Source organism: Oncorhynchus tshawytscha, unplaced genomic scaffold, assembly GCF_018296145.1.
Source record: "Oncorhynchus tshawytscha isolate Ot180627B unplaced genomic scaffold, Otsh_v2.0 Un_contig_19528_pilon_pilon, whole genome shotgun sequence".
In the NCBI taxonomy this organism is placed as follows: Eukaryota; Metazoa; Chordata; class Actinopteri; order Salmoniformes; family Salmonidae; genus Oncorhynchus; species Oncorhynchus tshawytscha.
This window is the reverse complement of record NW_024609408.1, coordinates 120440-142925: the sequence shown is the minus strand read 5'-3', so window position 1 is coordinate 142925 and position 22486 is coordinate 120440. Positions and strand designations below refer to the sequence as shown.

The following is a 22486-nucleotide window of genomic DNA, read 5'->3' as shown; positions in this document are numbered from 1 at the left end:
TCAGAGCAAGTGATGTCACTGATTGAAATGCTGTTTAGCGCGCACCGCTAACTAAGCTATCCGTTTCACATCCGTTACATCAGCACATTCAACTATGTAAAGAAAAAAGTATTTAATAAGAATATTTCATTTATTCAGATCTAGGATGTGTTATTTTACTGTTCCCTTTATTTTTTTGAGCAGTGTACATAGCAGCACGTGGAGGTCAAAGACTCACACTGCTGTCATTCATATGGACCTCATTATGACAGACAACTATGTAGTTCCTATGCTCTTTGTCCTCTGTCCCAACACAACAACAAACTAATTAAACCATTATCAAGGCTGCCTGATCACAAACAAATGCTATGTGCTGTGTTACATAATGCATTCCAATCAGGAGAAACCACCGGACTGTATTATCATTGTGTAATATAATAACAAGCCTCTTGGTCTCTTCGAAGCCAAGGTGATACAACCAGCCAACCCCCATAACCTACCCCAAAACTAAGCACTAAAGCTGGTTAGTTGGGTTGAACAACCAGGCCTTCTCCCAACCTCTCCTAGCGTAAAACGAGCCACTCTCTGGGTAATAGGTTGTACCACCAGGCTCTCTCGGTTCCTCCCCTTGCCCAAAACGAGGCACTGTAGCTGGGTAGGGGTCCGTAGTCTACCTGGCAGGCTGACTTGAGCTCGTCTGGAGACTCGTATCCGGCACAGATCATAGAGGGTCTCAGGGTGTCCCACCAGTAGGCTGGCTTACTGCAGGTGGCGAAGGGGACGATGGGCAGGGCTGCCTGGTTCAACTTCTTAGATACAACAGGGAAGAGGCTACCTGGAGAGAGATGGGAGCAAGGGGGAGGGCCGGCAAGTTAGGGGAGTGGCTAGACAGGCATGCCCATGTAATGTTCCCCATGCAAATGTCTATAATGACCATTACAACTGCTGTATAATTCAACATGGACATGATCACATGGTCGCCATGCTAGCTAGCTTCTTAGCTTGCAAGCCTCGCTATCCTCATTGAACCCGTTATGAATAGCCTTAACATATCACTCTTCCTTGTATCTCTATACATGACTGATGTATGGATATCCAGTATGTCTACTAGCTATGTTATAGTCCTATACTAGAGTAATCACTGAGAGTCAATGGGAGCTCAGACAGATACAGAACAGAAGATGTTAGAGTCAGATATAGCATTGTGTGTGTCACTGCCTTGTCACAGTGTGAGGGGTTGAGTGCTTTCTTTGTCTCTCTCTGGGGTCATCTGCTGCAGTGCTGAGTTGATTCAGACTCTATACGTGGTGTCAATGCTGTGCTGAGTTGATTCAGACTCTATACGTGGTGTCAATACTGTGCTGAGTTGATTCAGACTCTATACGTGGTGTCAATACTGTGCTGAGTTTATTCAGACTCTATATGTGGTGTCAGTGCTGTGGAGTGCCACCTGGCCTCATGAAAACTTTATCAGCCCTGAAAAGAACATGACACACCCAGTCAGCCAACACCAGGCTTTGCATTAATATTGTAGCCTGCTTATAATCCCTCCTATGCGAGGAAATCTATTAATTGACTACAGCTCAGCGTTCAACACCATAGTACTGTCAAAGCTCATCACTAAGCTAAGGATCCTGGGACTAAACACCTCCCTCTGCAACTGGATCCTGGACTTCCTGACCCCCCACCCCAGGTGGTGAGGGTAGGTAGCAACACATCTGCCACGCTGATCCTCAACATTGGAGCTCCCCAGGTGCACGTGCTCAGTCCCCTCCTGTACTCCCTGTTCACCCACGACTGCATGGCCAGGCATGACTCCAACACCATCATTAAGTTTGCAGATGACACAACAGTGGTAGGCCTGATCACCGACAACGACGAGACAGCCTATAGGGAGGAAGTCAGAGACCTGGCCAGGTGGTGCCAGAATAACAACCTATCCCTCAACGTAACCAAGACTAAGGAGATTATTGTGGACTACAGGAAAAGGAGGACCGAGCACGCCCCCATTCTCATCGACGGGGCTGTAGTGGAGCAGGTTGAGAGCTTCAAGTTCCTTGGTGTCCACATCAATAACAAACTAGAATGGTCCGAACACAAGACAGTCATGAAGAGGGCACGACAAGGCCTATTCCCCTGGCAAGTCTAGGACAAAAAGGCTTCTCAACAGTTTTTATCCCCAAGCCATAAGACTCCTGAACAGGTAATCAAATGGCTACCCGGACTATTTGCATTGTGTGCCCCCAACCCCTCTTTTTACGCTGCTGCTACTTTCTGTTTATCATATATGCACAGTCACTTTAACTATACATTCATGTACTTACTACTTCAATTGGGCCGACCAACCAGTGCTCCCGCACATTGGCTAACCGGGCTATCTGCATTGTGTCCCACCCACCACCTGTCAACCCCTCTTTTACGCTACTGCTACTCTCTGTTCATCATATATGCATAGTCACTTTAACAATATCTACATGAACATATACCTCAATCAGCCTGACTAACCGGTGTCTGTATGTAGCCTCGCTACTTTTATAGCCTCGCTACTTTTATAGCCTGTCTTTTTACTGTTGTTTTATTTATTTACCTACCGATTGTTCACCTAATACCTTTTTTGCACTATTGGTTAGAGCCTGTAAGTAAGCATTTCACCTGTTATATTCAGCGCACGTGACAAATAAACTTTTGATTTGGATTTGATTTGATTTGAATGCCCTGAGCTGTGTGAGATGGGTGGAGCTATCAATGTCAGTTTGAGGAGAGGTTCTTTGGGGCTGCTGATGTGATAGCATCATAAAATAGTTAAATGTTTAGTCTCAGCAGAGCTAGGTATTGCTATGCAATATGTGCCGTGTATTTAAATGGTGTATTTTCAAATGTGTATTTGAAGTGGTGTGTCATGTATCTGAATTGCAAGGGTGTGTGTCTGTATGTGCACCTACGAGTGTGCCTATTGATGAACTACTATTCCTTAAAACCATTTTTTTTAAAACACATACCTTTCTCGTCGCCCCACCCCGTGACGTAGCAGGGTTTCCCAGCAGGCATCAGGGCGCCGAGCGCCGGCAGACACACGGGACTAATCTCCCTGGTCATGTTGACTTCAGAGCTCAAATGCACCAGGGCGATGTCGTTAGTGATGTCCGTCTTGTCCTGCTCGTACACGAAGCCCTTGTGCCTGATGATGCCGTCCACCTGGAGTCAAAGAAATCAAATCAAATGAAACTTTATTTAGAAGAAGAAAATAAAAGAATCGCCACCTACTTTACAGTCAATCAATAAGAATCGCCACCTACTTTACAGTCAATCAATAAGAATGAAGTCAATCAATAAGAATCGACCTAAAAATCAATAAGAATGAAGGAGATAAAAACAATAACAATACAGAAAGAGACACATCACATTACAGTTCATACTTAGATATTACAAGCTTTTATATCTCAATAAATAAACATTCAAATGCTGTTCACCGTGTAGCAGGCCTCATGGGAAGGGAGGTCCCGGGATGAGTTCATGTGGTGTTTACCCAGACACATGCGCCAATAGGTGGGGTTACCCAGAGGCCTGGATGGGGTCGGTGGAGAAGGGATTTTTGGTTAAGGTTAGAAAGTTAAAGGGAGTTTCTATTATTACTTGTTACTCACATTTTGGGATTGGATAGAATATTGTGTTAATGTGAGGTGTGTGTGTGTGTGTGTGTGTGCTTACGCCATGAAGCAGTGAGCGGCCGTCAGGACCCATTGCCTGTGGATCAGGGAGCCTCCACAGCCATGCATGTAGGGGATGGGATTAAACGGACTGGCCTGAGGAGAGAGAGATTCATCAACATACATGATTACACGCACACACATGCATGTAGGCACTAGTTGCAAATAAGTCCTGCACATACGCGGTTGCACACACACACACACACACATACACACTAACCCAGGCCTCACCTGCATGGAGACTTGCCAGGGCCAGGAGTGGGGCACAGCCTCTACCCCGTTGACCACTCTCAAGGTGGCACTACTGGGGGGTACAGCAGGGCTGCCACACGTCTCAGGCCAGCCTATAGGAAGAAGAGAGACAGGTCAATATACACTTAATAAAAAGTACTCATGAAAGTCTTTTCAAAGTGTCAGTCAGTGGGAAATGTCACCTTGCTGTTGGAAAGGGACTTATAACTGAAGTCTGGTTGAGCTGGCAAGGCTCCAATTCATGTACCTAGAGACAATGTCTCTGTGGTAAACATAGCAGTTGTCCAGATGAACTTCCCATGAGAAGGTAGAAGTTGGCCATTTTTAGTTTAGTTTTGACAGAGAGTCATGCTGAGACCAAGGTCACTTTTAAAGATGAGCCCTGTATACACATCAATACACACATCAATATTCACATCAATACACACATCAATACACACATCAATATTCACATCAATACACGAAAAGCAAAACACAATCATAGAAAAACACATTCTCAGTAAAATGGTCTTCAATCTGCATTTGCCACAGATCTAAGGTCAGATGTTTTTATTCCCCCTAATGGTTCATGTTAGGATTTGCGTCAGGGTAATCTGATCCTCGATCTGTGCTTAACCAGTGGTTGTACTTACTGATAGTGATGTTGTCCCATGGGTTAGCGGGAGGGGGAGGCAGAGTGGGGAACAAGTTGGGATCAGTGGTCCAGTAACCACGGAAACCCTTCTCCACATTGGCTTTGTTGCTGAGGAAACGGACTACAGCCGTGTTGCCGACGACAGTAACCTCAGCGGGCGGCGCAAAGCCACAGAAGCGATCTGCACAGGTAACAAATCACAAATAAGAAAAGTATTATTGAAGTAATGTAGATTTATCACATGTACTGTACTTAGTTACATTGATCAAAGTAATGCACCCTTGAAAAAATTACAATTTGTAACTTGAATCCACAGCAGTTCGCAGAAATCCCACAAAATATCCTCTATGAATTCTATTTTAATGGCATCTCTATTGTGTTATCGCTATGGTACCAACCTTGTGAGGTCAACCCTGCTCCACCGTAGATCTCTACGTAGTCCACACACTGTCCCAGCTGGTTCACGGCCTGCACCTCAAAATGGGTGAAGACAATGTGGATGTTCAAAGCTGAGGGGATGGAGATACGCCAGGTACACACAGCCTGGTCTAGGTAGTTGTTAGGCCAGTTGGGAGAGGTGAGTTCTCCCTGCTCACTGCTGAAGACACCTCCACATGAAGCTGTAGGGGGAAGTGGGGGAGAGGAGGGTAGGGAGAGTCTGTGTGTAAAGACTTTGTGTAAATCCATAAGAATGTTAGGCTGGCCTCCCAGGTGGCGCAGTGGTCTAGGGCACTGCATCGCAGCGCTCTGGGTTCGCGCCCAGGCTCTGTCGCAGCCGGTCGCGACTGGGAGGTCCGTGGGGCGACGTACAATTGGCCTAGCGTCGTCCGGGTTAGGGAGGGTTTGGCCGGGAGGGATATCCTTATCTCATCGCGCACCAGCGACTCCTGTGGCGGGCCGGGTGCAGTGCGCACTAACCAGGGTCGCCAGGTGCATGGTGTTTCCTCCGACACATTGGTGCGGCTGGCTTCCGGGTTGGATGCGTGCTGTGTTAAGAAGCAGTGCGGCTTGGTTGGGTTGTGTTTCGGTGGACACATGACTTTCGACCTTCGTCTCTCCCGAGCCCATATGGGAGTTGTAGCGATGAGACAATATAGTAGCTACTAATAATTGGATACCACGAAATTGGGGAGAAAAAGGGGTAAAAATTCAACAACAAAAAATGTTGTTGTTAGGCTTAGTGGTGAAACTGAAGGTGTGCCTAAGCAGTGATCTGAAGTCAGATATGTATTCCGCCATGGCCCATATGGTGAATGTTCACATTAGGAGGGTTGCTAAAGGTGCTGATCCTAGAACTGTGCTTAGAGGCTTCTTCCACAAGGAACTGGCTGGGGTTCACAGCCTTCCAGGAGGCCCTGAAGCCCAGCTCCACTCCCCCTGGCTGGGGTCCACAGCCTTCCAGGAGGCCCTGAAGCCCAGCTCCACTCCCTCTGGCTGGGGTCCACAGCCTTCCAGGAGGCCCTGAAGCCCAGCTCCACTCCCCCTGGCTGGGGTCCACAGCCTTCCAGGAGGCCCTGAAGCCCAGCTCCACTCCCCCTGGCTGGGGTCCACAGCCTTCCAGGAGGCCCTGAAGCCCAGCTCCACTCCCCCTGGCTGGGGTCCACAGCCTTCCAGGAGGCCCTGAAGCCCAGCTCCACTCCCCCTGGCTGGGGTCCACAGCCTTCCAGAAGGCCCTGAAGCCCAGCTCCACTCACCCTGGCTGGGGTCCAGAGCCTTCCAGGAGGCCCTGGCCCAGCTCCACTCACCCTGGCTGGGGTCCACAGCCTTCCAGGAGGCCCTGAAGCCCAGCTCCACTCACCCTGGCTGGGGTCCAGCCTCCACCCTGAAGCCCAGCTCCACTGGCTGGGGTCCACAGCCTTCCAGGAGGCCCTGAAGCCCAGCTCCACTCACCCTGGCTGGGGTCCACAGCCTTCCAGGAGGCCCTGAAGCCCAGCTCCACTCACCCTGGCTGGGGTCCACAGCCTTCCAGGAGGCCCTGAAGCCCAGCTCCACTCACCCTGGCTGGGGTCCACAGCCTTCCAGGAGGCCCTAAAGCCCAGCTCCACTCACCCTGGCTGGGGTCCACAGCCTTCCAGGAGGCCCTGAAGCCCAGCTCCACTCACCCTGGCTGGGGTCCACAGCCTTCCAGGAGGCCCTGAAGCCGGTGTCCACCACCTTGTTGTTGGAGGTGAAATAGAGGCTCAGTCTGTCACCGATACTCACTAGGTCCTGAGGGGAATGTGACTGCAGTAGGTACCTACCAAGGAGACATAAGGAGGTTATAAGGTGACGTGGTGAGGTTATAAAGATACATTAAGGGGTCATAAGGAGGCATGCAGTGCATCACTTAATTGGTCTCCTCTCCTTCTTATGTACTGACAGGATAGAGAGAAGCAAGATCTTTCTTCTGATATGAGACAAATCAAGGGTTTCAAAGGCTAATCAAACATTGTTGGCTGAATCTTTTGTGCAAACATAGTCTCCTGGGCCTTAATCTACAACTGTCATTATGATAACGACAGTAATCTGTCTACTGTGATTAATGATATTCAACTAGCCTATTATCAAGTCCATCAATACGTGTCCTGGCTGACAAAGCATATCAGTTGTTGAAGAGACAAGAGCATTCTCTGTTACAGCTTTCTTGTCACAGTGTTTCATCTTGCCTTCCAGTCAGTTGTACGGCTGCCAGAGCAAACAACTTGACTCTGAAATGTAATTTACTCTTAATCATATTGGAAAGTAATGTCATTGACGTGTTTGAGGTGAGACACAATAAAGCACACAGTAATCTCATTTATCAGACACAAGTGACCCCGCAAATTAATCGTCAGACAGGGTGTGTGTGCTCACGCAAGCCACATACATACACACACACCCCATATCACCCATGCCCCCTCTCCCACACACACCAAAGACCCTTACATACGGCTGTATTACCTAGGCTGGCTAAGCTGTCGTTGATGGTGACCTTGTCGTTGAGACACAGCTGGGTGTCCTCCAGGGAGAAGTTGTGGAAGTGCAGGTGGACCAGTTTACCGTCGGGCACCTTGATGTGCCACTGGCAGTGGGCACCGTTACTGTAGCTGCCCGGGTGCCCCATGCTGGACAACACGCCGCTCTCGCCAGCCATGTCCTTTGGCCCGCCGCAGCCAGATGCTACAAAGAGAGGAGGAAAGGGGATGGGAAGTAAGTTGAAGGGAGGACAGGAAGGGACAAAGAGAGAAAGAGGGGAGTCGGAAAGAGAGAGGGAAAGAGAGAGAAAGGAGCAGAAAAAAAGATGTCACTCTACTCCAAATCAACCCAAAAGCTTGATATTAGAAACCGATTTAGACCGGTTGGAACCAGTTCTCGAGTGGCAGAGCGGTCTAAGGCACTGCATCTCAGTGCTAGAGGTGTCACTACAGAGCCTGGTTCGATTCCAGGCTGTATCACAACTGGCCGTGATTGGGAGTCCCATAGGGCGGCGCACAATTGGCCAATCGTCGTTAGGGTTTGCCTGGGGTAGGATGTCATTGTAAATAAGAATTTGTTCCTAACTGACTTGCCTAGTTAAATAAAGGTCCATGATGCAGCCATTGGGACCAAGAGCTGGATGATTGGGACCAAAGCTGGTGATGCCGTGCACCTCCCAGGGAGCGTTGGCAGAGTCCTGGCACACCAGGGGACCGCCCGAATCCCCCTGTGTCACATGATGATGGTCAACAGCACTTCATATTGATGACATCATCAACACAACCATGACAAAATTAATCAAATCATTTTTTTGTATCATGTAATCACTGCATAAGTCAATGGATAAGTTTTTGAATTATACAGTATAATACTATGCGGGTATATATCCCACTTGAGTACCTGACAGACAGACTTGAGCTCGTCAGGCAAGGTGTAGCCCATGCAGATCATGGAGGTCTTGACCTGGAACCACCAGTAGTCCATCTTCTTACAGGTGTTGAAGGGCACCACCGGCAGGGCCACCTGGTTCAGGGTCTCAGCCACTTTGGCATTCATGGAATCACCTGATTAAAAAAGATAGAACTGGTTAATTTATTGTTTGGTCCTCAGATACTTTGGCATTCATGGAATCACCTGATTAAAAAAGATAGAACTGGTTAATTTATTGTTTGGTCCTCAGATACTTTGGTATTCATGGAATCGCCTGATAAAAAATAAATGAGTTTGTCTCTACAGTTAATTTACTGTTATCAACTGATAGTGCTTGACATTTATTTTAGACTAATCCTTTTTAGATGCTTTTTCATAGAAAACAAAGGCTGTGTTTACACAGGCAGCCCAATTGCGATCTTTTTTTCACTAGTTGGTATCAGATCAGCTCTGAAAAAGATCTGATTTGAAAAGATCTGATGTGATTGGTCAAAAGACCAATTAGTGAACCAAAAAAAGAACAAAATTGGGCTGCCTGTGTGAACGCAGCCAAAGACATATACAGCGAGATCAACGTTGAAATTCAGTGGATGTATTTTCAATTGTTAACCAACAGAGGGGGTGAAAGCACCGGAAGAACTGGAACCAGGATTGGCAGTATGGAAATAGGAAAACTGGTCAAGGAATGAATTATGGTGGTTGGATGGATTGTTGTATTTTGTTGTAACTTGTACATGATTGTATATATTTGTGGAAGGGAAGAGTCATATGTTTTTTTCTGACAGCAAAATTAGGTCACAATCCTTGCTCTGACTGTATCCCACTTATCTACACAATGCATATTGTAGCACCCTTAACCCAACCCCTAGCAACCTCGTCAAGAGATTTGGATCACAGCATAAGGTGTTGGGTTGATAGGCGCTGGTCTGGGCTACCCCTCCAATATCATGGTGTCCTCCAATAGGAGTCACAATAAATGGCAGACATCACAAACCATCTCAAGCCCTCACCAGTCTTCATCTCCACAGCCGATGGCATAGCATTGATTGTATGTTCACTACACAACGCCTGTGTCCCAAATGGCACCCTATTACCTATGCACTGTGCTACTTTTGACCAGGGCCCATAGGGCTCTATATAGGGAATAGGGTGGAATTTGGGACGCATCCAAATCCTCACATGAGACTAAAGAGGTCACAGCAAATCGTGGACGTCCCAAACCCCTCACCAGTCTCATCTCCCCAGCCGGTGGCGTAACACTTCTTGCCCTCCTCCAGGACCTCCTCCAGGGAGGGCAGGCAGGAGTAGGAGATCTGATCGCTGGGGGTCACTTCCCCACCCAGCCTGACGAGGGCGATGTCGAACTCCACCGTGGGCAACTTGGGGTACTTGAAGCCCTCATGGCGGTAGATGCCCGTCACGCCGAAGCACCGCTCCGGGTCTTCTGTGAACGTCCGGTTGTGTTTGCCCAGGCACATTTTCCAGCGCTGGAGCTCGTCAGCGTACCTGGAGAGAGTGAGAGTCACATAGATCCTAATGTTTATTGCACTCATTGTATAAACACACACACACTGATGCAGACATCCTCCCTAACATAATCACCCATAACTACATCATAGAAATTGAATGATTTGACTTGGGAATATACACTTTAAAGGATCTATTTCTATGTACAAAACCAACCACCAACTGACAGAAAAACCTACAGTGTACAGAGTTCGCTGGCAGTAGCAGCATACCATCAATTCCTATCTATCAGCATGGTTCTCTGTGACAGGGCAGAATTAACTCTGTGGGTCATTATACACAGTTGGAGACATTCATTGGAGTAACAAGACCCAGCACCAGCCCTGTAACAAGTCTTAGATAAGGACCTTGGTAATGGTTGTGACAGACAGAGGCATAGGCGTCCCAAAGAACTGCCTGTCTGCATTACGATAATAGGCTCCAGACACGGGGAGGGACAATTTCTCAACTTTCATGGTCTAAAAATACTTTTCTGTTTTGTTTACTTCACACGACACAGAACAATATTACGTAATGTCAGCTCAGTGGTGTAAAGTACCTCAGTAAAAATACTTTCAAGTCCCAAGTACTACATAAGTCGTTTTTTTGGGGTAGCTGTACCTTTACTATAGATTTTTTTGGACAACTTTTAGTTTTACTCCACTGCATTCCTAAAGAAAATAATGTACTTTTTAATCCATACATTTTCCTTGACACCCAAAAGTACTTGTTACATTCCGAATGCTTAGCAGCAGGGTAGGAACATTTTCCAATTCAAGCACATCAAGAAAACATCCCTGGTCATCATTACTGCCTCTTATCTGGCAGACTCACTAAACACAAATGCAAATGAGTTTTGTAGTGTGCCCTGGCACTCTACAATAAGAAAATCGTGCTGTCTGGTTCGCTTAATATTAGGAATGTAAAATTATGTAATACTTTTACTTTTTCTTTTGATACTTAAATATATTTTAGCAATTACATTTACTTTTGATACTTAAGTACATTTAAAACCAAATACTTTTAGACTTTTACTCAAGTAATATTTTACTGGGTGACTTTCACTTTTACTTGAGTCATTTTCTATTAAGTTATTTTTACATTTACTTAAGTATGACCATTGGGTACATTTCATACCACTGTGTCAGCTCAATCAAATGTAAAAGGTACATTTTAAAATCTCAAAAGGTAAACATGTATGCCAAAATCGTCTTGTTTTGTGCACACCATAGGGATATGCTGGCCTACATGTACGGTGATATGTACCTGTGACACAGTTGAGGGGAGTGCACATTTATAGGAATAGAATTACCGCCCAACACGGAATGGACCATTGACTTGAATGAGAATGTCTGTTCTAGTAATTCTGCCTCTGTGTCTACGTCCCAAATGGCACCCTTTTCCCTATATATTTCACTACTTTTGACCAGGGCCTATGCGTCTCAAATGGCACCCTATTCCCTATAGGTCCTGGTCAAAAGTAGTGCCCTAAACAGGGCGCCATTTGGGACTGAACCTGTAGTTCATTCACCGTATGAAGCAATGGGCTGCTGACATGACCCAGTTCTTATGGATGAGAGTTCCTCCGCAGGTGTGGAAGAACTTGGGCGTCTCCTGACTGCTAGGCCAAACCTGGGTAAAATAAAACATCAGCTTTTAAAGTGATAGATCACCCAAATTATTCAATGACATGTTGGTTTCCTTAGCCTGTAAGCAGTCTATGGACAAGGTAAGATAGCAATCCATGCTATGGGCCGTGTCCCTAGACTGCTCACAGGGCAAGGAAACCAATATGTAATTTGTTTAAACTATTCCTTCAATTGTGAGCCAGTCGTGCCTATTTGTCTTCTAAAGGCCAAATCTGTGGGTCAGACAGTACGCAAACACACAACCACACACACGCACAAACAAGCATATGGTACGACGATGCCTCTGATATAATCAAAGTTGTTTTAAATAATGATGGGGTTGAGTTGAAGGGACCCTTCTCATTAAGTTTTATTAGCAGTGTGTGTGTGTGTGTGTATGTGTGTGTGTGTGTGTGTGCGCGTGTGCAGTCTCAGGGTGTGTGTGTAATCCGACCCATGTAATGATGATGTCAATTAACAAACATGTCCCAACTGAAAGAAGTCTTGTCCCTGTGACTAGTGTAGCTACATCATGATAACAGAGAATCTCATTCAAAACCTATTGGTGATATTGCCCTTGAGAGATGAAATGTTGAGTAAATTAATTCACTTGTTGTTGTGAAAAAGTTGACACATTTGTGATGTTCCCTGATGCATAATCACGTGACTTGGTTCTGGGTATATGCCTAAGACATGTTGGCAACCAGGCAGCCATTTTGGATTTGATTCTAGAATAACAGTGTTTGATGGATCTAAATGACCCTAAATAGAGTTTAGACAGACAGTGTCTCACCTGCATGGACACCTGCCAGGGCCAGGAGTGAGGGTTGGCTGGCTCTCCATTGACTATGCGGGTGTGGATGGTGGGGGGAATGGTGGGTTTGCCACATGTGGTTGGCCATGCTAGAGTAAAGGACAGAACAGTTGTTATCTTATCTGACATCAGCGATAAGACTATAGGGTTATTGTTTTGATAGCAGTAAGAATTTTTCCCACAGTCATCTCCTCCCCTCTCCTCTCCTATTCCTTTCCTCTCCTCTCGGCTGTGTCCGACCAGAACCCCCACCCCCCCCCACCCGAGGCAGCACGATGCACAGTCCATCTGTAAAACTCGATTTCAGCAATTGGCTTGGCAGGGGCCCGGCCACCTGGGGCCCATCAAAGGATAAAGAATGGGGCAAAGGGTAAGAGACAACCAGAGGGCAACTGCTGCACTACGGGCACTTCATACTACACTGTCTGCATCCTAAAATGGCACCCTATTCCCTATACAGATAATAGTATACTAATTTTGACTGGAACCCTACTGGGCTCTGGTCAAAAGCAATGCACTATAGAGAATATGGTGCCATTTGGAATGTACCACGGTGTTTACAGCTCCATCAAATAATCTAGTTTTACTACACATCTGGGCACTACACATCTGGGCACTACACATCTGGGCACTACACATCTGGGCACTACACATCTGGGCACTACACATCTGGGCACGGAGAATTGAACCAAATGGATCAGCAGAAAAAAACACAGGATTCTACTGTGATCACAGACAGATCAGCTGAAATAAAGCCAGGATTCTACTGTACTCTACAGACTGGCCACCTGAAGGGCTTTTGGGGGCGTTACATGGTCTTATGGTCTTCTGAGGTCCTGTCTTGTTTTTCATCAAGTCCTGTTGGAGGGTGATGATGCGTTCACCCCAGTCTGAGTCCCAGAGAATCTTGTTTCTCAGGTCTGCTCTTGGTGACTTTTGGCAAACATGGTTTTCTGAGGAGTCACTCCACCATGAAAGATCTCTCTGTATCCATTCATCTTTCCCTCAATCCTGACTAGTCTCTTCCAAAAGTCCCTGCTTCCGCTAAAAACAGTACATCCCCACAGCATGATACTGATACTTTTAAAAAAGCATTCCCCAATTAGTTCATGAACTTCTTTGAGGAAAAGATCATGATTATTAGAAAGCAAATTACGGACTCCTCTTTAAATCTGCCTATTCCTTCAAAGCTCAGTTGTCCTGAGTCTGCACAACTCTGCCAGGACCGAGGATCAAGAGAGACACTCAAGTGTTTTAGTACATTTAATGGCATCAGACCGAGGCTCTGCATCTGTCCTCGTGCTCCTTAGTGCTGCTTTTGATACCATCAATCACCACATTCTTTTGGAGAGATTGGAAACCCAAATTGGTCTACACGGACAAGTTCTGGCCTGGTTTAGATCTTATCTGTCGGAAAGATATCAGTTTGTCTCTGTGAATGGTTTGGCCTCTGACAAATCAACTCTAAATTTCGGTGTTCCTCAAGGTTCCGTTTTAGGACCACTATTGTTTTCACTATATATTTTACCTCTTAGGGATGTCATTCGAAAACCTAATGTTAACTTTCACTGCTATGTGAATGACACACAGCTGTGTCATCCGCTAGAAGCTTGTGTTTCAGACATAAGGAAGTGGATGGCTGCAAACGTTCTACTTTTAAACTCGGACAAAACAGAGATGCTTGTTCTAGGTCCCAAGAAACAAAGAGATCTTCTGTTGAATCTGACAATTAATCTTAATGGTTGTACAGTCGTCTCAAATAAAACTGTGAAGGACCTCGTCATCCCTCCCTGATCTCTCTTTTGACGAACATATCTAAACTGTTTCAAGGACAGCTTTTTTCCATCTACGTAACATTGCAAAAATCAGAAACCTTCTGTCCAAAAATGATGCAGAAAAATTAATCCATGATTTTGTTACTTCTAGGTTAGACTCCTGCAATGCTCTACTTTCCGGCTACCCGGATAAAGCACTAAATAAACTTCCGTTAGTGCTAAATACGTCTGCTAGAATCCTGACTAGAACCCCAAAATTTGATCATATTACTCCAGTGCTAGCCTCCCTACACTGGCTTCCTGTCAAGGCAAGGGCTGATTTCAAGGTTTTACTGCTAACCTACAAAGCATTACACATGGTCTTGCTCCTACCTATCTCTCTGATTTGGTCCTGCCGTACATACCTACACATACTCTACGCTTACAAGACGCAGGCCTCCTAATTGTCTCTAGAATTTCTAAGCAAACAGCTGGAGGCAGAGCTTTCTCCTATAGACCTCCATTTTTATGGAATGGTCTGCCTACCCATGTGAGAGACACAGACTCAGTCTCAACCTTTAAGTCTTTACTGAAGACTCATCTCTTCAGTGTGTCATATGATTGAGTGTAGTCTGTCCCAGGAGTGTGAAGGTGAACGGAAAGGCTCTGGAGCAACGAACCGCCCTTGCTGTCTCTGCCTGGCCGGTTCCCCTCTTTCCACTGGGATTCTCTGCCTCTAACCCTATTACAGGGGCTGAGTCACTGGCTTACTGGTACTCTTTTGTGCTGTCCCTAGGAGGGGTGCGTCACTTGAGTGGGTTGAGTCACTGATGTGATCTTCCTGTCTGGGTTGGCACCCCCCCCCTGGGTTATGCCGTGGCGGAGATCTTTGTGGGCTATACTCGAACTTGTCTCAGGATGGAAAGTTGGTGGTTGAAGATATCCCTCTAGTGGTGTGGGGGCTGTGCTTTGGCAAAGTGGGTGGGGTTATATCCTTCCTGTTTGGCCCGGTCTGGGGGTATCATCAGATGGGGCCACAGTGTCTCCTGACCCCTCCTGTCTCAGCCAGTATTTATGCTGCAGTAGTTTGTGTCGGGGGGCTAGGGTCAGTTTGTTATATCTGGAGTACTTCTCCTGTCTTATCCGGTGTCCTGTATGAATTTAAGTATGCTCTCTCTAATTCTCTCTTTCTCTCTTTCTTTCTCTCTCTCGGAGGACCTGAGCCCTAGGACCATGCCTCAGGACTACCTGGGAAGATGACTCCTTGCTGTCCCCAGTCCACCTGGCCGTGCTGCTGCTCCAGTTTCAACTGTTCTGCCTGCGGCTATGGAATCCTGACCTGTTCACCGGACGTGCTACCTGTCCCAGACCTATTATTTGACCATGCTGGTCATTTATGAACATTTGAACATGTTCTGTTATAATCTCCACCCGGCACAGCCAGAAGAGGACTGGCCACCCCTCATAGCCTGGTTTCTCTCTAGGTTTCTTCCTAGGTTTTGGCCTTTCTAGAGAGTTTTTCCTAGCCACCGTGCTTCTACACCTGCATTGCTTGCTGTTTGGGGTTTTAGGCTGGGTTTCTGTACAGCACTTTGAGATATCAGCTGATGTACGAAGGGCTATATGAATAAATTTGATTTGATTTGATTTGGTTCCAAACTTCATCCATTTAAGAATGATGAGGCCACTGTGTTCTTAGGGAACTTCAAAACTGCAGAAATGTTTTAGTACCCTTCCCCAGAGCTGAGCCTCGACACAAACCTGTATCGGCGCTCTACAGACAATTCCTTTGACCTCATGGCTTAGTTCTGTGGAATATAGACAGGTGTGTGCCTTTCCAAATCATGTCCAATCAATTGATTTTACCACAGGTGAACTCCAAATCAAGTTGTAGAAACATCTCAAGGATGATCAATGGAAACATGATGCACCTGAGCTCAATTTCTTGTCTCATAGCAAAGGGTTTATTTCTATATTTTATACATTTGCAAAAATTCTCAAAACCTGTTTTCACTTTGTTATTATGGGGTATTGTATGTAGATTGGTGAGGATTTTTTAAAATACATTTAATCAATCAATTTTAGAATAGGGCTGTAAACGTAGCAACATGCTGAAAACGTAAAGGGATCTGAATACTTTCCGAAGGCACTGTACATACTTACAGTGATGTTGTCCTAAGGTTTGGGCTGTATAGGGGCCTCAGTGGGAACAGGCTGGGTAAGGGTTAGGTACCTACCTACAGTGATGTTGTCCTAAGGTTTGGGCTGTATAGGGGCCTCAGTGGGAACAGGCTGGGTAAGGGTTAGGTACCTACCTACAGTGATGTTGTCCCAGGGGTTAGGCTGTATAGGGGCCTCAGTGGGAACAGGCTGGGTAAGGGTTAGGTACCTACCTACAGTGATGTTGTCCCAGGGGTTAGGCTGTATAGGGGCCTCAGTGGGAACAGGCTGGGTAAGGGTTAGGTATGTTGTCCCAGGGCTGTTAGGTTTGGGCTGTACCTCAGTACAGGCTGGGTACAGTGATGTTGTCCCAGGGTTGTTGGGCTGTATAGGGGCCTCAGTGGGAACAGGCTGGGTAAGGGTTAGGTACCTACCTACAGTGATGTTGTCCCAGGGGCTTAGGCTGTATAGGGGCCTCAGGTGGGAACAGGCTGGGTAAGGGTTAGGTACCTACCTACAGTGATGTTGTCCCAAGGTTTGGGCTGTATAGGGGCCTCAGTGGGAACAGGCTGGGTAAGGGTTAGGTACCTGATGTTGTCCCTTGGGCAGTGATGTTGTCCCAGGGGTCCCAGGGGTTAGGCTGTATAGGGGCCTCAGTGGGAACAGGCTGGGTGGTGTCTGTGATGTTGTCCCAGTAGGCTCTGAAACCTTTAGCCTCCACGAAGAAGTCAGTATGGAAACGCATCACCAACTTGTTGCCCTTAGTCGTGATGGTGGCTGGGAGTTGGTCACCACACCATGGACCTGGTAAGTAAAAACAACAACACCAGATGCTTATACTACTACTGCTACTTCTACTACTACTACTACTAATAGTACTACTACTACTACTACTAATAGTACTACTACTACAACTACTACTACTACTGCTACTACTAATGCCGCTGCTACTACTGCTACTTCTACTACTACTAATAGTACTACTACTACTGCTACTACTACTACAGCTACTACTACTACTGCTACTACTAGTGCTGCTACTACTGCTACTACTACTAGTGCTGCTACTACTACTACTACTGCTAATACTACTGCTACTAGTGCTGCTACTACTACTACTACTGCTACTACTACTATTACTACTACTGCTACTACTACTGCTGCTACTAGTGCTGCTACTAGTGCTACTAGTGCTGCTTCTACTGGTGTTACTAGTGCTGCTACTACTACTACTGCTACTACTACTGCTGCTACTACTGCTGCTACTAGTGCTACTAGTGCTGCTACTACTACTGCTGCCACTGCTGCTACAACTACTACTGCTACAGATGTAGGATCTTAATTTGATCTGCCTTTTCCAGGAAAACTTTATTTAAGCCGTATTTGGAGGTTTAAAAAGGCTTCTGAAGTTTGTTATTTCCACTTTGAAATTTCAGACTTCATTTTCCCATACGGAAAATACATCAACCCCTACAAAAAATACATTCATTATAATCCACATAATTATTCTAATTTCCTGTTGCTGCAGGAATATTTTCCTGCTATAGCAATCTGGCTCAAATTAAGATTCTACATCTGTACTACTACTACTACTGCTTCTACTACTACTGCTACTACTACAGCTACCACTACTACTACTACTATTAGTGCTACTACTACTACTTCTGCTTCTACTACTACTGCTACTAGTGCTGCTACTACTACTACTACCACTACTACTACTACTAGTGCTGCTACTACTACTACTACTCTGTAACCTATCATTTTATTTATAAATAACCTTTCATAAAATTGGGTAACAATGTGCTGATGGTACACTAGCTGCAGCACTATTCAATCAAATGTTTAAAATCACCATATTTGTACTCACTGTGTTTTGTACTCTCAGCTCCGTCATTATAGATGTCGTACGCCACCATGTTATCCAAGCATTTGGAAGTGAAAATGTCCTTGGCTTCCACGTCGAAGTGAGTGAACGTCAGAGTTATGGTCTTCCCTTTGGGCACCTCCACACTCCACATGCACTCGCTGGCCGCCTTGTAGTTCATAGGCCAGTTCTGAGACTTAATAACCCCTTTTAACTCATGGGAGGCCCCTCCGCATCCCTGGATCGCTGTGGAATGAAGGTGGGGGTTAGTGTGTGTACATACTGTATGCATGTGTGTGTGTGCGTTTGCCCATTCATGGGTCAGTGTGTATGTGTGTGTAAGTGCATGCATGCGTCCTTGTGTGGGTGTGTGTCTGAATGATGATAGTGGGCAGACGGGATATAAACAGATTAGAGTAGATGAGCTGCAGCCTCCTCAACATTAGCCAGAGAGCAGAGTAGAATTTACTCAGCAGTAAGCACAGTGTGTCACAGTGATAAACAGCCAGTGCAAGCCTCTGCAATACACCCTAATGTAGCTGGTCGTTCAGCCCTGGTATCTGGCTCTCCCTGTTTATTTAAAGATGGAGTGTATGTGTGTTTACTCAGATGGAGCGGGTCCGTGGAGTTTGTAACAGAGACAAACGTTTAATACATCCACTTTACATACATATTGATATCTCTTTAAATGTGGGTGTTGACGCCCAAAACCTTGGGTGTTGACATCCATAAACTGAAATGTCTGAACTACTCAAAAAAAACTGTAGTATAATGCCAGAAAACGGTAAGGTAAAACAGCAGTTGAAAACATTAAAGCTACCACATCAGAATGAATGACTTAACAAAAAACAACTCCTCCTTCAGACCTCCTCACCCCTTTCCCAACTGAAATGTCAAGCCCTCTGATAGATCAATTATAATCATGATCAAAGCATTTTCCCTCGTTTGACCAGTGTACCCTGACCTGTGCTTTCTCAGTACTTACCACTCATACGTCTCGTTCTATGACGTTGCTCCTGTCATAAATACGCCTTGGGAATCTAAAGTTCACTTTATGGCCGGTCATTATTAGTAGTGGAGCTGCCTCAGCGATATAAGGTGCCTCAGGTGTGTGTGTGTGTCTGTGTTTGTGTGTGTGCGTACAGATTCACATGTGTGCACGTTTGCACGTGCATGCGCACATGAATGTGAATGTGTGTGTGTGTGTGTGTGTGTAAGCGGAGAAAGCTGGAATTATTACCGGCAATGTCCTCAGGATACACGGCCTCCCACTTGGCGGAGAAGCCTCGGTCAGAGAGACGTGAGTCGGACAGGAAGCTCAGGGACATCTTGTTATTGGCACTGACCACCACAGGGGGAAGGACGTAGCCACAGTGTGTGCCTGGGATGGAGAAGGAACGGAAATTAGGAGTATTGGATTGGAGGAGAGGGAGAGGGACCTATTACTAATATAGAAACATAAGAGTAGTAACCAGAATTTCAAATACACAAATGTTAATTTCCATGCATACCAATGTTGGTCTAGCAAAGATATGGAATCATTAGACATTCAATAGACATTACAGAGAACAGACAGATTTCTTTCGGTCTTCTCATCGATAAAGAACATGTTAGTTATAATGTAAATATAACCTAAATATAACCTTGAAAAATAAGACACATCAATCAAATGGTTTCACGTCACCTAAAGGTCTAAGGGTACAACATCTCAGAAAACATACTCCTCCGCTTTCAACATTTACTACTCCCTACGCTACCTCAGTAACTATAGATTTTTTAAATGAAGGAGATCAGAGTTTTGAAATGACACAGCACCAACTGAAGTGCGTACAATGGAGGAGTCTGTATTTCTATTGCCCTTTGTCTGTGTGGCAGCCTGGTGTTTTGCTCCTGTACTTGTTAGGTTTAATGTGTGCAGTCAGGGGCCAACCATGCCCTCCTGCTGAGCCCTGCTCCCCCTGGGGGTCGCGCCTGTTCTGACAGTTAGAGCTCCGACAGAGATCTCTGGTGAGGAAGGAACTGACCGTTGCTCACACACACACACCACACACACACACACACACACACACACACACATGCACACACACACACACACACACACACACACACACACACACACACACACACACACACACAGACACGCACACACACACGCACACACACACACGCACACGGAAGGAGAGTAAAATGTCTGTCATCCTAAATGTTTTGACATCAGCTTGAATAACACACTGAATAGGGTGTAGGGAGCACTAAATAGTGTTCTTTGGATGGTGTTAGGTTCTAAAATGCTGAGTTTACGACTTCAGCGTCTTCCAGGGGATATGTCTTCTTTAACAAAGAAACAAAGCTGTTTCCTTTCTTTCTGTCCCCCATTTTCTCTCAACTTCTCTCAACACACACACACACACACACACACACACACCACAGGTGTAATTGTCTCCACTCTACCTCTGCTACAGAGTGTTGTGCTAGAGATAAAACTATCAGACTCCAGCTTTCTGATGTGAATAACAAGGAGGTCACATTTACAGTTCCCTAGCCTCACCCCTTCTCTGGGGAGAGATCCTAATCAACAGCTTTACTGCCCTGAGGACAGGAGACAGGCACTGGCACACTCAGCATACTAGCCTAGCTTGGTGCTTGGCGCTCTGTCCAGGAGTCAAAGTCCCCCCCCCCTTTTCATTTCAAGCAACGGGGCACATTCTGCTCAGCATATGCTTATCTGCTGTATCTTGCTACTTGATTTGTTTGTTTGTTGTGTGTGTGTGTGTGTGTGTGTGTGTGTGTGTGTGTGTGTGTGTGTGTGTGTGTGTGTGTGTGTGTGTGTGTGTGTGTGTGTGTGTGTCAGTTGACAAACAGCTTGTTTGGGAAATACGAGGGGGAGTGGGTCCATAGGTTATCGCCTGGCCCCCACTGCCGCCATTTGGGGGTTTGGCATAGTGTGGATGGGCAGGCACATCTTATTAACAAGAAACTAGGAGCTGGTAGCCATTTTGGCATTTGGCTACTGTAGGTGGGTATTGTGGGTGGCTTGTCTTATCAATGGACTAATGGCTGTCAGAGATTACACCGGGTGCCATTTTGGGGCTTTCATAGAGACCGACGAGCAATTTGGACGGTCCATTTGAGTTTACCAAACAACAACAACAAACAACTAACAGTGTCTGTCCTCTATGACACCATTTGGAGCCATTTTGGATCTCCATAATAACACATTAACAGGGGATCCAGGTTGGGTGGACAGGCTGTAACTTACCAAGCGCCTGGAGGCTGTCAGAAACTACAAGCTTGTCTTCGCCACACTGGCCCGCCTCTCCCGTGACGGACATGTCTGTGACATGCAGTTTGACCAGGAAGCCTTCCGGAGCTGTGATGTTCCAGGAGCAGTGAAGATTCCCGGGATACGCATCTGGGAATCCCATAGAATGGATCTCCCCTTTACGGCCAAACAGAGTTCCGACACCACCGCAGCCTGAGTCTGTAGCAGAGAACATGAAGCTTGGGTTAGTGATGAATGGACAAAGCTTAGGGCTATGGGAGACTCCCTCGAGCACGCACACACACAAAAACGACACACCCACCCTATTGTTTTGGCTGCATTCATTCTTATTTAAAGGACAACTCCACCCAAAAATATATTTTTGGTATTTGTTTGATTAGTCCATTGTTGACATAGTCCCAAAATGTTTTGCTTGTCAGCAATCAAGTTTTCAAGATATGTAACTTTCAAAATACAGAAATCATCCCCGTATGATGCTGCGTTTTGCATCATATATGATGGAATGATTTTACTTTGAAAGTTACATATCTTGAAAACTTGATAGCTGACAAGCAAAACATTTTGGCACTATGTCAACAATAGACCAATGAAACAAATACCAAAAGATAGTTTGGGGGTGGAATTGTCCTTTAAGCTGCCTGTCAGTCTCTTATCATTGTGTCTATGTTAGGAGAAAGGCAGCGATAACCATGATGCCAGCATATCACACTGGTGATTATTTACCAACAAACACTGCTCATCAATCAGCTGGTTTATACCGATCTTCACAACATAGCCAACAATTTACATCTGTCCAACTGCGTCCCAAATGGCACCCTATTCACTATATGCAGTAGTGCACTACTTTTGATAGGGCTCTGGTCAAAAGTAGTGCACTATATAGGGAATAGGTTGTCATTTGGGATGCACAGTTAGAGTATGGAAGTTGCTAGAGGCAAAGTTATGCTTGCTATGTATGCCTGCTGTGTGTAATGTGGACATAGTTTAGCAATTTATCTCGCTGAGGAAATCAATCCTTCTATATCATTTAAATGAATG

At 45.8% G+C, this 22486-nt stretch overlaps 1 protein-coding gene across 1 annotated transcript in view; it reads right to left on the bottom strand.

Annotated features, from left to right (window-relative positions):
• The window catches only part of LOC121844745, a 41061-nt gene that overhangs the window by 2791 nt on the left and 15784 nt on the right, over window positions 1-22486 (bottom strand). Inside the window, exons 8-26 of the mRNA XM_042315187.1 lie at window positions 21425-21646; window positions 19406-19546; window positions 18154-18411; window positions 16951-17102; window positions 16532-16571; window positions 12364-12473; window positions 11474-11574; window positions 9665-9942; window positions 8407-8570; window positions 8096-8233; window positions 7492-7586; window positions 6675-6808; window positions 4971-5192; window positions 4571-4753; window positions 3918-4030; window positions 3688-3782; window positions 3450-3543; window positions 2979-3174; window positions 654-814 (exon numbers count right to left, since the gene is read on the bottom strand). Coding sequence (XP_042171121.1) covers window positions 654-814; window positions 2979-3174; window positions 3450-3543; window positions 3688-3782; window positions 3918-4030; window positions 4571-4753; window positions 4971-5192; window positions 6675-6808; window positions 7492-7586; window positions 8096-8233; window positions 8407-8570; window positions 9665-9942; window positions 11474-11574; window positions 12364-12473; window positions 16532-16571; window positions 16951-17102; window positions 18154-18411; window positions 19406-19546; window positions 21425-21646 — 2897 coding nt within the window. The remainder of the gene's footprint in view (window positions 1-653; window positions 815-2978; window positions 3175-3449; window positions 3544-3687; window positions 3783-3917; window positions 4031-4570; window positions 4754-4970; window positions 5193-6674; window positions 6809-7491; window positions 7587-8095; window positions 8234-8406; window positions 8571-9664; window positions 9943-11473; window positions 11575-12363; window positions 12474-16531; window positions 16572-16950; window positions 17103-18153; window positions 18412-19405; window positions 19547-21424; window positions 21647-22486) is intronic.